The 13,960-nt window shown below is 39.4% G+C and overlaps 1 protein-coding gene across 1 annotated transcript; it reads right to left on the minus strand.

Moving 5' to 3' along the window:
- Positions 1–1,699: 1,699 nt before the first annotated feature.
- LOC132106042 (uncharacterized) lies at positions 1,700–9,420 on the minus strand. The gene is made up of 4 exons (XM_059511653.1): positions 7,477–9,420; positions 7,309–7,365; positions 2,897–3,070; positions 1,700–2,689 (listed from the first exon to the last, which is right to left on the minus strand). The coding sequence occupies exons 1-4, from the start codon at positions 8,657–8,659 to the stop codon at positions 2,475–2,477; spliced, it is 1,629 nt and encodes a 542-aa protein (XP_059367636.1). The 5' UTR covers positions 8,660–9,420; the 3' UTR covers positions 1,700–2,474.
- Between the last annotated feature and the right edge of the window lie 4,540 nt (positions 9,421–13,960).

The raw sequence follows: 13,960 nt of genomic DNA on the forward strand, positions 1-13,960 counted from the left end.
TTTGGCAAAAAAAAAAAAAAAAAAAAAAGTAGCCAGACTTCCTCCAGTTAGTGTGAGCGTATTACACAGCTTGTTTAAATTGGCTGTAAAATTATTTGGAAAATAAAATTGTTGGAAAATAGCTATATTGTATGTGTTTGGTTCGTGTACGATAATTTTTCACAAAAAACAATAATTTTGAGGTTTTGGTACGATACTTCGACATTTCTAATCTGGCAACACTGACTCCAGGGGAGACGCGCTTGATTCCTGCCGGTTTCCATAGTGAGAGCGGCGCGACCAGATAACTTTTGGGCGCGGCGGCATATTAAATATATTATAAATAGTTTTTCTGCGTGAGAAATACAATGTGTGGCGGGAGTACGTGACAAAAGACCGAAATGAGTGACTGTCACGCTCAATGCATGACACTTGAGAGCCCTGCCGATGTTTGGCCTGGGATGCAAACAGAGACTTGTCATAGCACTTATATATCACTGCTCTTTTTGCTGTTTTTGATTGCTTCCATTGTCCTCATCTGTAAATCGCTTTTGTAAAGAAGCGTCTGCTAAATGACTAAATGTAAATGTTTAATTACATTATGACAATATAGTATAGTATAGTTCAACTAAAGTTGTATTGATTGGCAAAATGGCAATGTTATTAGCGTTATACAAATTGTATTTGGAATAATAAAAAAATATGTTCTATTAAGTGGAAATAATGAAACCGTGTTAATCACAAGTTTTCATGATTTCAGTCACTGTGACCCTGTCCAAAGACTGTCCTCTCAGAAAGAGGAGTAACATACAACTAATATAAAAGAGAAGAAACCTAACACGTTGAAGTAAGAAATAAAAGACAGACATGTTGTGACTGCACTGAAGACTCTTTATTAACACTGCTAAACAAAACACACTGAACAAAATGATAAACGCAACACTTTTGTTTTTGTCCCCATTTTTCATGAGCTGAACTCAAAGATCTAAGACATTTTCTATGTACACAAAAGGCCTATTTCTCTTAAACATTGTTCACAAATCTGTGTTAGTGAGCACTTCTCCTTTGCTGAGATAATCTATCCAGCTCACAGGTGTAACATATCAAGATGCTGATTAGACAGCATGATTATTGCACAGGTGTGCCTTAAACTGGACACAATAAAAGACCAGTCTAAAATGTGCAGTTTTATCACACAGCACAATGCCACAGATGTCTTTCATGTCACAGATGTCTTTCATGTCACAGAAGTTTACAGATGGATTCAGCATCATGGCCAGCTTAGCAACCTGAGCAATCACAAACAATTCAGTTTTGTTTGTGATTCCTTAGCCTGCAAAGCTTGCCATGATGCTGAATCCATCTGTTGTTACTTTTAATCACTGGATGGGAGCTGTCAGTTTCGCTCCCTGTACACTTGCGACATTGTGCTGTGTGATAAAACTGCACGTTTTAGACTGCTCTTTTATTGTGTCCAGCCTAAGGCACACCTGTGCAATAATCATGCCGTCTAATCAGCATCTTGATATGCCACACCTGTGAAGTGGATGGATTATCTCAGCAAAGGAGAAGTGCTCACTAACACAGATTTGTGAACAATATTTGAGAGAAATAGGCCTTGTGTACACTGAAAAGTCTGAGATCTTTTGAGTTCAGCTCATGAAAAATGGGGACAAAAACAAAAAAGTGTTGTGTTTATATTTTTGTTCAGTGTGTTACTTTCAACATGGTGCTTTTGGTGAATTATACCTGCAGCTCAGGAGCATCGTATAAAATTGTATCTGTATTGGGATTTCCTTGTGACGACACCTTACTCCCAAGTGCTCACGGATCTTTCACAGACTAAACAACCAATCAGTAACTCATTACAATGTAACACTGTCGCTCATAAGCTAATGACCACATAAATGGACACTTGTCTATAACTATAGACGATAAAAGAACAAGCTGGAATCTGAAGAATTAGTTGACTGAAGAATCGACACCAACTGATAACTACTATAGATTTCATTCGTCAATGGCCTGATATCCTAAAACAAGACTCAATGACCTGATACAGCCTTTCATCATACAAAACTGAAATCAATGAAGTGCACCATGCATTTTGGAACTAAATCAAACTTTATCCTCTCCCAAATATTAATAAGAGCACAAGTGATGCATAAGATAATATATTTGGTAAAATGCAAAAAATTCATAATAATGTCTGTCTTTTCTCACTGTCACTAGTCTCTTGTTCTCCATATCTCTTGTGTCCAAGTACTGTAGCTGCTAATGTTCAACCTCAGTCCCTCTCCAACTATAAAACTGACCCCGTCTCTCTGAACCTTTAGAACTAAAACATCTGATTTCAAAACCACCTTTTTGTCCAGATGTTGAAAGCATTCACTATGGGATAACATTCAAAATTCCATGAAATCTGACAATTTATACATTTAACCATTTACAACTTTATACTTTGGGTGTACTTTATACTTGCAGCTCAGGAACATAGCTCAAATTTTCCTTTGCAGAGCAGATATCCGGTTTTTGACGTAAAATTTAATAGCCAGCCAGTCCCTCCGTTTTAGGGCTTCCGGCTCAGATTTGAGGCACAAATCGCAGGCAGCCTTTCCTGGAACACGACACGATTCAATGAAGTGCATCATGTGTTTTTCAACTGCATCAACCTCCACCTTCTCCCAATTCTTTTTCTTGACTGGTTTGCGACCTAAAAGAGAATGAAATTACTAAACTTGAAGGCAGGACAAATTTATTAAGTTTTGCTCGCATTCTCACAACCCAATAACCAAACTCATAAATAAATCACCTGCCAAAACAGTTCCTTTAAATTAAACGGAGTTCTTCACTACAAATACTGTTAAAGAACAGTAGCACTATGGTTCAGTTAATCAGATCATTCACACAAGTCACTCACCATTTTTTGGAGATGATAACTGGATAGCTTGAGAGTTTTTCTTTGTGTCATTTCGCATCTGACTGCCTGAAGCACATGGTGACTCGGCTGTGTCCTCAACACAGTCCTTGTTCCTTGGATGCTGACTTTCATTTTGAGATGTCACATTGTGTGGTGAGGCCACCCTTGTGCAATCTGTTTAATTAAAAAAGAACAAATATTGCACGTGAGCCTATTATGATTAGTATAGTCTTCATAAGTATACAGTGCCTATAGAAAATCACCATACTCTGTTGAAATCCTTATCTTGTGTCACATTAAACCCTGGAAATTAATACATACATATACACACACACATACATTATATATATATATATATATATATATATATATATATATATATATATATATATTAGGGCTGCACGATTAATCGCATACGATTGTCATGCGTCTCTCGTCAGTAAAACCAGTTCTGTGATTAGTGGTAAATGTCCATCACCTGCTTTCAAATGGAGTGGCACTTAATATACAGAGCCGTAGTTCACTGACAAGCTACACAATAATCACAGATGAATCGCATGCATTTATGAACGTGATATTGCGCAGCTTGTCAACGAACATATACATATTAAAAAAATGCTATGTATATGAACATATTACCCTTGACATCAAAGCAAAAATAACAGTTAACATTTACAATTTAATTAGTGAAATATCGGGTTTGGTTAAGTCAGGGGTGTCCTGACAATTAAAATGCTGTGTGATCTGGGAAGTGACTGGTTGTCACTGCATACATTAGCCCTTCCATTGAAGGGTTTGGACACCCCTGGGTTAAGTGGTCAGCCTTTTAGACTAACTGTTATAAAAGGTACAACCAGTCACTTCCCAGATCACAAACCATGCTATTTGCAGTATTATTCCTGCTCATCTCGGGTCTGTTCATACTGAACAGCTTTGCTTTAACAACCTACACCCGACAGGAGCTTTTGGATATCGGTGAGGACTTTTCCAACAGTTTTATCACCAATCTTTGACTCATCCCTGAGATTGCCGGAACACCCAAGGCTACGCACTCTTACCCGGCCGGGCGGAAGTGCTCGCAGGCGGCGTCGAGATCGTAAACAAAGGCGGGGGAAGCGCAGAGGTCTAAGAGCTAAGCTAAAGCTAACACTGCTCTGTCTCTCTTTACCCAGCATTTTCTTTGCTAATGTGCGGTCACTGGCAAACAAAATGGACGAGTTATGACTTAGCATCACCCACAGTAAGATACTTTTGAATTGAAATGTCATGGTTTTCACAGAAACATGGCTACACAGCGACGTACCCAATAATGCTATCGAGCTAGTCGGATGCTACATGGTCCAGGCAAACAGAATGGCAGATGACTCCGGGAAGACATGAGGTGGTGGATTGTGCATTTATGTCAACAAAGCTTGGTGTACGAACACTGTCATTGTTGAGAGACACTGCTCAGCTAACCTAGAGTTTCTCATGGTTAAATGTAGACCTTTTTATCTGCTGCGGGAGTTCACTTCCAACATTATAACCGCAGTCTATATTCCACCGGATGCTACTGCCAAGCTTGCCTTGAACGAACTTCATGCAGCCATTAGTAAACAACAGACTGCTCACCCGGAGGCTGCTTTTTTTGTTGCAGGAGATTTTAATCACTGCAAATTAAAGACAGTGGTCCCCAAATTCTTTCAGCATGTTTCCTGTCAAACCAAAGGAGACAAAACTTTGGATCATGTTTACACAATCATTGATGGAGCTTACATCACGACCCCCCTCCCCCCTCGGACAGTCTGATCACCTTTCTTTGTTTCTCACCTCTAAGTATTCACCCCTCATCAACCGTGTGAAGCCATCAGTGAGGAACATCAAAGTGTGGCCAACTGGAGCAGACTCTTTACTTCAGGACAGATTTCAGTACACGCACTGGAGTATGTTTGCTTCTCAGGCTGCCTGTGGCTCTCACACGGACATTGATATCTATACCTCCTCTGTTCTGGATTACATCAATAACACCATTGACAGTGTTACAACAGTAAAACAGATCACAACAAGTCAAGCAACTCTACTCCAACAGTCACATACGTCTCCTTCCTTAACGAGCTAAATGACTTATGTTCACTTCAACAGCGACAGCAAGGAGACGGCCACCAGAAATCACACCATCAGCAGACCACCAACCCCTCAAACTCGCATCCACAGATGTCCACATTGCATTGAGCCGGATCAACGCACACAAGGCTGCTGGCCCTGACGGCATTCCTGGTTGTGTGCTTAGGGCATGTGCAGAGCAGCTTGCAGGGGTATTCACAGACATTTTCAACCTGTCCCTCACCCAAGCAACTGTGCCAACATGTTTTCAGTCCACATTCATTTTGCCAGTACTGAAACAATCCTCCTTTAAATGACTACCGCCCCAAGCACACCTCAAAGACTGCCTCACACCCTCACTGGACCCACACCAATTTGCCTACCGCAGAAATAGAAGAACAGAAGATGCAGTATGCACTCTGCAACTGGATTATGGACTTTCAGACCAGCAGACCTCAGCATGTTAGGTCAGGCCACACCCACTCCACCACCATCACACTCAACACCGGTGGACCACAGGGCTGTGTGCTGAGCCCATTCCTCTACTCCCTCTACACCCACGGCTGCAAGCCTGTGCATAGATCCAACTCCATCATTAAGTTTGCAGACGATCATCATTAAGTTTGCAGACAACACCACGGTGATTGGCCTCATCAGTGACAACAATGATCCTACAGTGAGGAGGTTCAGTACCAGGTCACATGGAAGCACGCATGACCCTATCCACATTAACAGGATGGTTGTTGAACATGTCTACAGCTTCAAGTTCCTGGGAACCACCATCTCAGAGGACCTATCCTGGACCACAAACACCTCCAGCCTGGTCAAGAAGGCTCACCATCGCCTCTTCACCCTCAGGACACTGAAGAAGAACCAGCTGTCTCAAGCCATCCTGGTGAACTTTTACCGGTGTGCGATCGAGAGCATCCTGACCAGTTGCATCACAGTCTGGCATGGGAACTGCTCAGTTGCTGACCGCAAGGCACTGCAGAGGGTGGTGAAAACCCAACGCATCACTGGGACACCACTTCCTGCTCTTGAGGACATCCATGAGGAAACGCTGTCTACATCGAGCTTGCAGCATTCTCAAGGACTCCTCTCACCCTGACCATAGACTGTTTAACCTCCTGCCCTCCAGGAGGCGCTTCAGGAGCCTCCGGACAAGGACCACAAGATTCAGGAACAGCTTTTCCCTACAACTGTCTCCTTGCTGAACTCTGCCCTCTGACACCCACCAACACCCCCCCCCCCCCACACCACACACACAGACTCCTCACCCCTCATCTGATTTATTTACAAACAAGCAAAAAACTGTACTTATTGTACTTATTACTCATTAGTAACTTATTACTTGCACTGTCTGTTCATCCAGAAACACTGAATAATCCATTTGCACACTGTAATATTTTCTATGCACTTTACTGTCCATTGCAATAGTGTAAATGATGTTCATATGTTCATAGTTTCTGCCTATAGTGTACATACACTTTTACATAATCCATCTGTATAGTATGTTCATAGTACACCTATCTGTATATCATGCTAATAGTATTTAAAATCTGTAAATTATGTCTGTAATACTACCTTATCTGTATATTAATTGTACATTTGTAACATATTGTGGACCTTGTATATTCTGTACTTATTGTGTGTGCTTATTGCACTTCTGGTTAGATGCTAACTGCATTTCGTTGCCTTGTACCTTACATGTGCAGTGACAATAAAGTTGAATCTAATCGCTCCCCACATGACATAAGCTGTAGTAGTTTTGTTTACTTCATAACTGACTGTTATATGATGAGTACATTACTAGTGCATGGCAATGCAAAGAATACACCATGGTTGGAAAGGTCATTTGACAGTGAAACTTGAAACTTTTAAATTTTGACTAGTTAGTTGGTTGAAAGGTTAGATTAATTTCTGTTTACAAAAACAAATCTGCAACTAATATTGGTAGCCCTAAACTGTAAAACATTTGTCAGCTTTTGGTCATGTAAGGCCTGTGAATCTCAACAAAAGCTCCTTCACACTCTCTGACCATCATGATATAGATAAACACAGTCTAATTTATGATGTCGGAAAGGAATTCAGAAGCTGCTGCTTTATATTACCTCAAAGCTTACACCCCATTCTAGGTGGAAGCATGAAGGAGTTAGGATTTGACTTAGTAAAGAGAGGGAACATTCCTTTTTGATAACCCAAATTCTGTTAAAAGAGCAGTAAAAATCTTACTAAAACTCAAATTTGATCTTTCTGGAAGCAAATACCTCAGACAGGAAAAACTGATGCAGACATGCATCTACAAGTACAGCAAGTAATGAAATATATACCTGGCACGTTCTCCTCAAGCCAGGCCTCTTGGATTTCTTTGTCACACAGGATTGTCTCTAAAATAAAAAGAAAGCGGGTAACAAAAGCCATCACAGCGCTATTCGGACTGTACTGGAAAAACAATATCTGAATTTTCTTGTATTTGTCTAATGAAAAGGCATTGGTACCATTTGGGGCGATGTTGATATCATCTAGGGTCTTTCCTTTAAACTCTGATAAACGCCCCTGCTCAAGGGCCATGAGAATCTTGCTGATCTTCGCAAGCTGGAGAGTGCCCTCAGGTAAACGATAGAACTGGCGATGGACTCTGATGTCATGGCCAAGAAAATCTGCCAGTTGATCAAGCTCAGTGTCATTCAGATTGAGTACTTTTGAGAGTGTAGCAACATGCTTCCTGAGCTTTGTAGAGGTGAGTGAGAGAGGGTTCTTGGCTCCACAAGCTTTCACAAAGTAACGAATGCAATCTGACCCTCTGTAGTGGGACACTGCATATGGCCGTGCAAACATGTATGGATTGTTATCAGCCACTCCACATTCTTTTCTCTTCTCCACAAGCAAATCAAGGGAATCCACCATCGCAGGGGTTAAGAGCACAGGCACCTTCCGCCCTCTTTTACCTCTTATTTCAAGTTTCACAAAATGCTTGCAGAGACTTTTCTCTAGCTCAGAGAGAGCTACATTGACATCTTCATGAGGATCTGATTTGTCTCTTAGGATGAATGTTGAAACAGGCATTTTTGATACTTCCCCTTCTCTACACCTGTTGAATAAAATAACTTGAGCCAGAGTCACTTTTGTCAAGTTAGCCCAGTTGCAAGATGAGCACTCTGATGTCAAGTCACTGTAGAACTGGTGCTGCGCGTCATCCAGGTAGCAATGCAGAGTTCTTACATCTTCTGTGAAAGGTAACAGCTGTGGGGAATTCCACTTGGACTCTGTGAGGCCCTGTAAGGCTTTGGCTGATATGAGCTCATTCCACCTGGCATCATACACTTGACGAAAGCAGCGAGCCGCTGTTGCACCATCATTATCACCTTTCATCATTGCATTGGTTTCAAGGAGCATGGACACATTTTTCAGTCCATGTCCAAGCTTTAGAGCAAGTGTTGCAGTTTTGTATTTGCCAGTTTCCTCGTTGAAACCTGCTGTGTGTCTTACTGCAGTAACTGGTAGCATGAAGTTTTTTGGTGTGACATAATCTTTGATAGTTTGCAGTGGTGTGACCTCTCTACCATGTAAACGCAGCCGACCAAGCTCCCTCACACTTTTGACGAATGTATTCATGCTTGCTGACATCGGCTCCAAGCCTGTTATATAGATGTTTTCCAAACTCCATGATGCAGAGATCATTTTTTACTTCAAAAGAGATATCATCTTGTGTCATATTGCTCACCAGCTTCCAAACACTTTCACTAACCACAGAGGGTGCCGGTTCAGCAAACGCACAGAGGGATTGGACTCTAGTTTTTCCAGGTTTAGATTTAAGACTGCTAGGTTTGAATTTACAGCTCTGCATGTGTCTCCAAAGCACTCTTTTCATAAACAACCCTTGGCAGTAGACACAGTGAATGAAGTCTTGACCCTCACATTTTTCTTTTGGTTGTTTGAAGGGAACAAGAATTCCAGACCCTGTTTTTATAACTTCAGCATTATGTGCAAAGTTTCCTTTGTTTCTCAGAAATTCAAGCTGCAATTTCCTTTGATGGGATCCCTTTGGAAAACTCAATGCTCTTGAAACCTCAATCTCTTTTAAGTGAGCACGCTCCAAGTGTCTAGATATTTTTTGGACCGCTGATCTACAATATAGGCAGTACTGTCGCTTGTTGTACATTCAAAATCCATTACTCTTTCTGATGACTACAGGAACAAATACTGATGCATCTCCAACTGTAGTTTTACCTGATGTGGTGCTGTCAGGAGCATGATGTTGGCTTTGTGTTATAGCAACAATTCTATCATTGTCCTGGAATTTAGCAAGAGATGTCTTGAATTTGCGCTTACATGGAAGTGAAAAACGTACTGTTGCATCAGCTCGACTTTTTAATGATAGATCTTGGCTTACGTTACTATCCGTACTATCCCCACTTGTGGATGGGACATATTCTTCTCCACTGTCCTGGCTTGATTCACTTATTTTTTCAGATCCAACAGAAATCTTCTGATTAACCCATAAAAACATAATAACAAATAAGCTACACAACACATGACTAGGTTTTTTTACAATACAACAGTACTAGGTTAATTTTTGCTTCACAAATGACAAATTACCGCTAAATCGCCATCACCTGCTTTTAAATGGAGCAGCATTTAATAGACAGAGCCGTAGATCACTGAACAAGCTACGCAATATTGCGTTCATTATCCCAGATGAATCGCCTTTGACAAGCTACACAATATCGCATTTATTATCAAAGGCGATTCATCTGGGATAATGAACGCAATATTGCGTAGCTTGTCAGTGATCTACGGCTCTGTCTATTAAATGCTGCTCCATTTAAAAGCAGGTGATGGCGATTTAGCGGTAATCACAGAACCAGATTTACTGACTAGATCCGCATTATCATATCGTTAGATATATCGCCCAGCCCTATTTGTCATTTGTGAAGCAAAAATTAACCTAGTACTGTTGTATTGTAAAAAACCTAGTCATGTGTTGTGTAGCTTATTTGTTATTATGTTTTTATGGGTTAATCAGAAGATTTCTGTTGGATCTGAAAAAATAAGTGAATCAAGCCAGGACAGTGGAGAAGAATATGTTTTATGGTCAAGATAACTTGTAAAATGGTTATAAATCTATACATAGTTGATTATTCTAATGCTCAAAAATAAAGATGTGATTATGATTGAAAAAACTGACAATTATAGATGAAAAATAAAAATTAATCACAAAAACAATATAACCACCATAACTGCCCTAAAGGGGGGATGAAATGCTATTTCATGCTTACGGAGCTCTTTACACTGTTAAAAGACTTGGATTCCCAAGCTAAACATGAACAAAGTTTAAAAGATTAAGTTGGACGTTTGATGGAGTGTCTGTTTGTTTATTGTAAATCCACTCCAAACAGCAATACTCAAAGAGTGGGAAAATATGTTGAACTAAATGAATTATTTCATATTAAACGTAGGGGACATTCACACTGTAGTTTTTAACACCGGTTTGTGATACCCAACCCTAATTGATAGCAATCGTTTATTTAGGATTAAGTTCTTTCCCCACATTTAAGCATGTAACAGCTTTCAGACGCACTCAACGAAGCACGCTAGTCATTCTTTAGCTCCGCCCAAATGATACACTTCCATCCGCTTGTTTTTATTTTTATTTTTAGAAAGACTCGTAACAGCGCATCTTTCTTTTATAAATATGATAAAACTAAAGACTTTTTGGAGATATGAAGGATGCAATACTACTCTATAGGGTTCTCAAGATTGACATGAGATTGACAGAAACTGAGTGTTTCATCCCCCCTTTAATAGAAAATACCCTATGCACATGTGAATGGTGAAAGTGTATTGGCACGTTCACCAAACAAGAAGACTCACCTTCAGAATTGAAGGGGAAACCTCATTGGTGTGTTGTACCCTTGTGTTGGAACTTTCCACCAGTTCCTTGTTGTGTTCAAAGGTCACATTGGTAGAATGCCCACCATCAACCTGTAACATAAATTACATTTAATAATTGTGAATTCAAACCCTAAAGCAGTAAACTCATGAACAACATGTTTGTACTAATTAAAACACACAACCAATTCATGTGCAAAATCCGATGTTTGATCATCAAATGAACAAAATTCAATGCATTGATTTTGAATAGAAAATTTAACATTCTAGAAGGCTTCTCAGCTATATTGATATTTGGACCCCACAAGGGTAGACCAGTGTATGTGTGTATTAACATGTACTTATACACTACCATATGACCACGTGATGGAAAAAATCTGGGTTTTTTTTTTCATTACTAAAAGAAACTCCAATTGAAAGGAATGTTTCTTTTTACAATGACAAAATTAAAAGGAATTCAGAATTTCTAGAATTGATATTTGGACCCCACAAGGTTAGACCAGTGTATGTGTGTATAAACATGTACTTATACACTAACATATGACCACGTGATGGAAGAAATCTGTCATTACCAAAAGAAACTAACTAACAATAACCTAAAACACGATCGCTGCTTCCCACTTGAATGGTGAAAGTGTATTGGCACGTTCACCAAACAAGAAGACTCACCTTCAGAATTGAAGGGGAAACCTCATTGGTGTGTTGTACCCTTGTGTTGGAACTTTCCACCAATTCCTTGTTGTTGTGTTCAAAGGCCACATTGGTAGAATGCCCACCATCAACCTGTAACATAAATTACATTTAATAATTGTGAATTCAAACCCTGAAGCAGTAAACTCATGAACAACATGTTTGTACTAATTAAAACACACAACCAATTCATGTGCAAAATCCGATGTTTGATCATCAAATAAACAAAATTCAGTGCATTGATTTTGAATAGAAAATTTAACATTCTAGAAGGCTTCTCAGCTATATTGATATTTGGACCCCACAAGGGTAGACCAGTGAATGTGTGTATTAACATGTACTTATACACTACCATATGACCACGTGATGGAAGAAATCTGTTTTTACCATTACCAAAAGAAACTCCAATTGAAAGGAATGTTTCTTGTAACAATGACAAAATGAAAAGGAATTCAGAATTTCTAGAATTGATATTTGGACCCCACAAGGGTAGACCAGTGTATGCGTGTATTAACATGTACTTATACACTAACATATGACCAAGTGATGGAATGGAATGGAAATTATTTTTTTTTAAACAGGGACAATGCACAAATAAACATTAAACTTGTTAAACAAGAGAATATATCTTGGGCCAGGTTATAGCAACAATTGCTAATTTCCACCTGTAGTCCCTGGGCAGGTATGACAAATTTAAAAAAAAATAACAATTTCACAGAATTATGGATAAAATGATGTCCATTGAGATTACAGACAAACAAGTTTGCAAAAAACAGAACCAGGGAGGCCATCAACCCATTTACTCTCTGTCTCCTCTCTCTCCATCAAACACACTTAAACAGTTCAGTAGCGTCTTAAGCACACACCCACACACACACAGGTATATTATCTCAAAGATGTGTGCAAACTTGCTTACTTAGCAACCAACTCTTTGTCAGGCATGAAAGAGTCTGAGAATCTGTGCACAAGATATGTTCCGTGGGAAGGGTATTCCACTGCCTCATGGCCACACATGAGAAAGAGGAGCTCCCAAATTGGGTTTTACGTTGTGGGAAGCTACACTCCCCCCTTGTGACACTTCTAGTTGTTCGCACTATTTTTTCGGAGCAGAGTGTCACAAACTTTTTCAGAGGGGGAGCAGTAGCACTATATATGATTTTATGTAGCAAAGACACATTTGAGTGTTTTATTAGATTATCAAAGCTAAGTATATCATATTTGACGAGTATTTGACAGTGATGATAATAACGTGTTTTTTTATCATGGATCTTGAGACAGTTTTTATACAAAGATTCTAAAGGTTGTATGACTGTTTTACATGCCTGAGACCAGGATGTAATGCAGTACAAAAAGTGGGGGATGATCATTGCATTTAAATAAGTACTGGATGCTTCAGTGGTGAGAGAGTTTCTTATATATCTAAAATTTACTAAATCAAATTTTAATTTGTTACACAGTTTCTTAGCATGACCTTTAAAACTAAGTGTGGAATCTAGAATTACCCCCAAATATTTAAATTTATCTACATGTTTTATAAGTTGGCCGTTTACTAAACTTTCCGGATAAGTTTTAAGTATAAACCGGTTTGTAAAAAACATAGTTACAGTTTTTTCAACATTTAATGTTAGACATGAGTCATGTAACCAATGGCTAACCCTGCTCATGACACTTGATAATTTTTTGGCTATGTCTGTTGCACTTCTCCCATGGGTATATAATACTGTGTCATCAGCATACATAACAATATTTATGCCCTTGCAGACCAAAGGCAGGTCATTAATATATAAGCAAAACAACAGTGGCCCTAGAATTGACCCCTGTGGTACTCCCATAGTAGAGACAAGAGACGTAGACAATGTGCCATTTATTTGCACACATTGTTTTCGATTTATCAAGTATGATTTTATCCAATTTTGGACATTTGTGGAAATGTCGTATTTGGCCAGTTTTGTGTATCAGTACCTCATGGTTAACTGTATCAAAGGCTTTGTGTAAATCTAAGAAGACAGCTCCCACCACTCCTCCTTGATCTAAGCTAGTTTTAATCTCCTCAAGGAAGTAGCAACATGCAGTTTCAGTGGAATGTTTTTTTCTGAAACCAAATTGCATAGGATGGAAAAAGGACTTAAAGTCTAGATGTGCTATAAGTTGTTCTGCCACAACCTTTTTCGATTACCTTTGAGGCAGCTGGGAGAATACTGATGGGTCGATAATTAGAGACCACTTGAGTATCCCCAGATTTATGAACAGGGGTGACAATGGCAGGCTTCCATCTTTCCATATTGTTACACTGGAAAAATATTTTCGTTAAAGGACTTGTTTATAATCATCACTAGAGGTGTCATAATAGATGTCTTGTGTTGTTTGAGAAAAGCTGTATCACAACCATATATATCTTTA

This window comes from Carassius carassius, chromosome 26 (genome assembly GCF_963082965.1).
Source record: "Carassius carassius chromosome 26, fCarCar2.1, whole genome shotgun sequence".
Classification (NCBI taxonomy): Eukaryota; Metazoa; Chordata; class Actinopteri; order Cypriniformes; family Cyprinidae; genus Carassius; species Carassius carassius.

Bases quoted from the DNA above. Each gene is read 5' to 3' on its own strand.
- LOC132106042 (XM_059511653.1), bottom strand. From the start codon at position 8,659: ATGATCTCTGCATCATGGAGTTTGGAAAACATCTATATAACAGGCTTG. The intron at 7,366-7,476 runs GTACCAATGCCT...TTTTTATTTTAG, and splicing joins TATCAACATCGCCCCAAATG to AGACAATCCTGTGTGACAAA. The intron at 3,071-7,308 runs GTATATATTTCA...TTAATTAAACAG, and splicing joins GCTTGAGGAGAACGTGCCAG to ATTGCACAAGGGTGGCCTCA.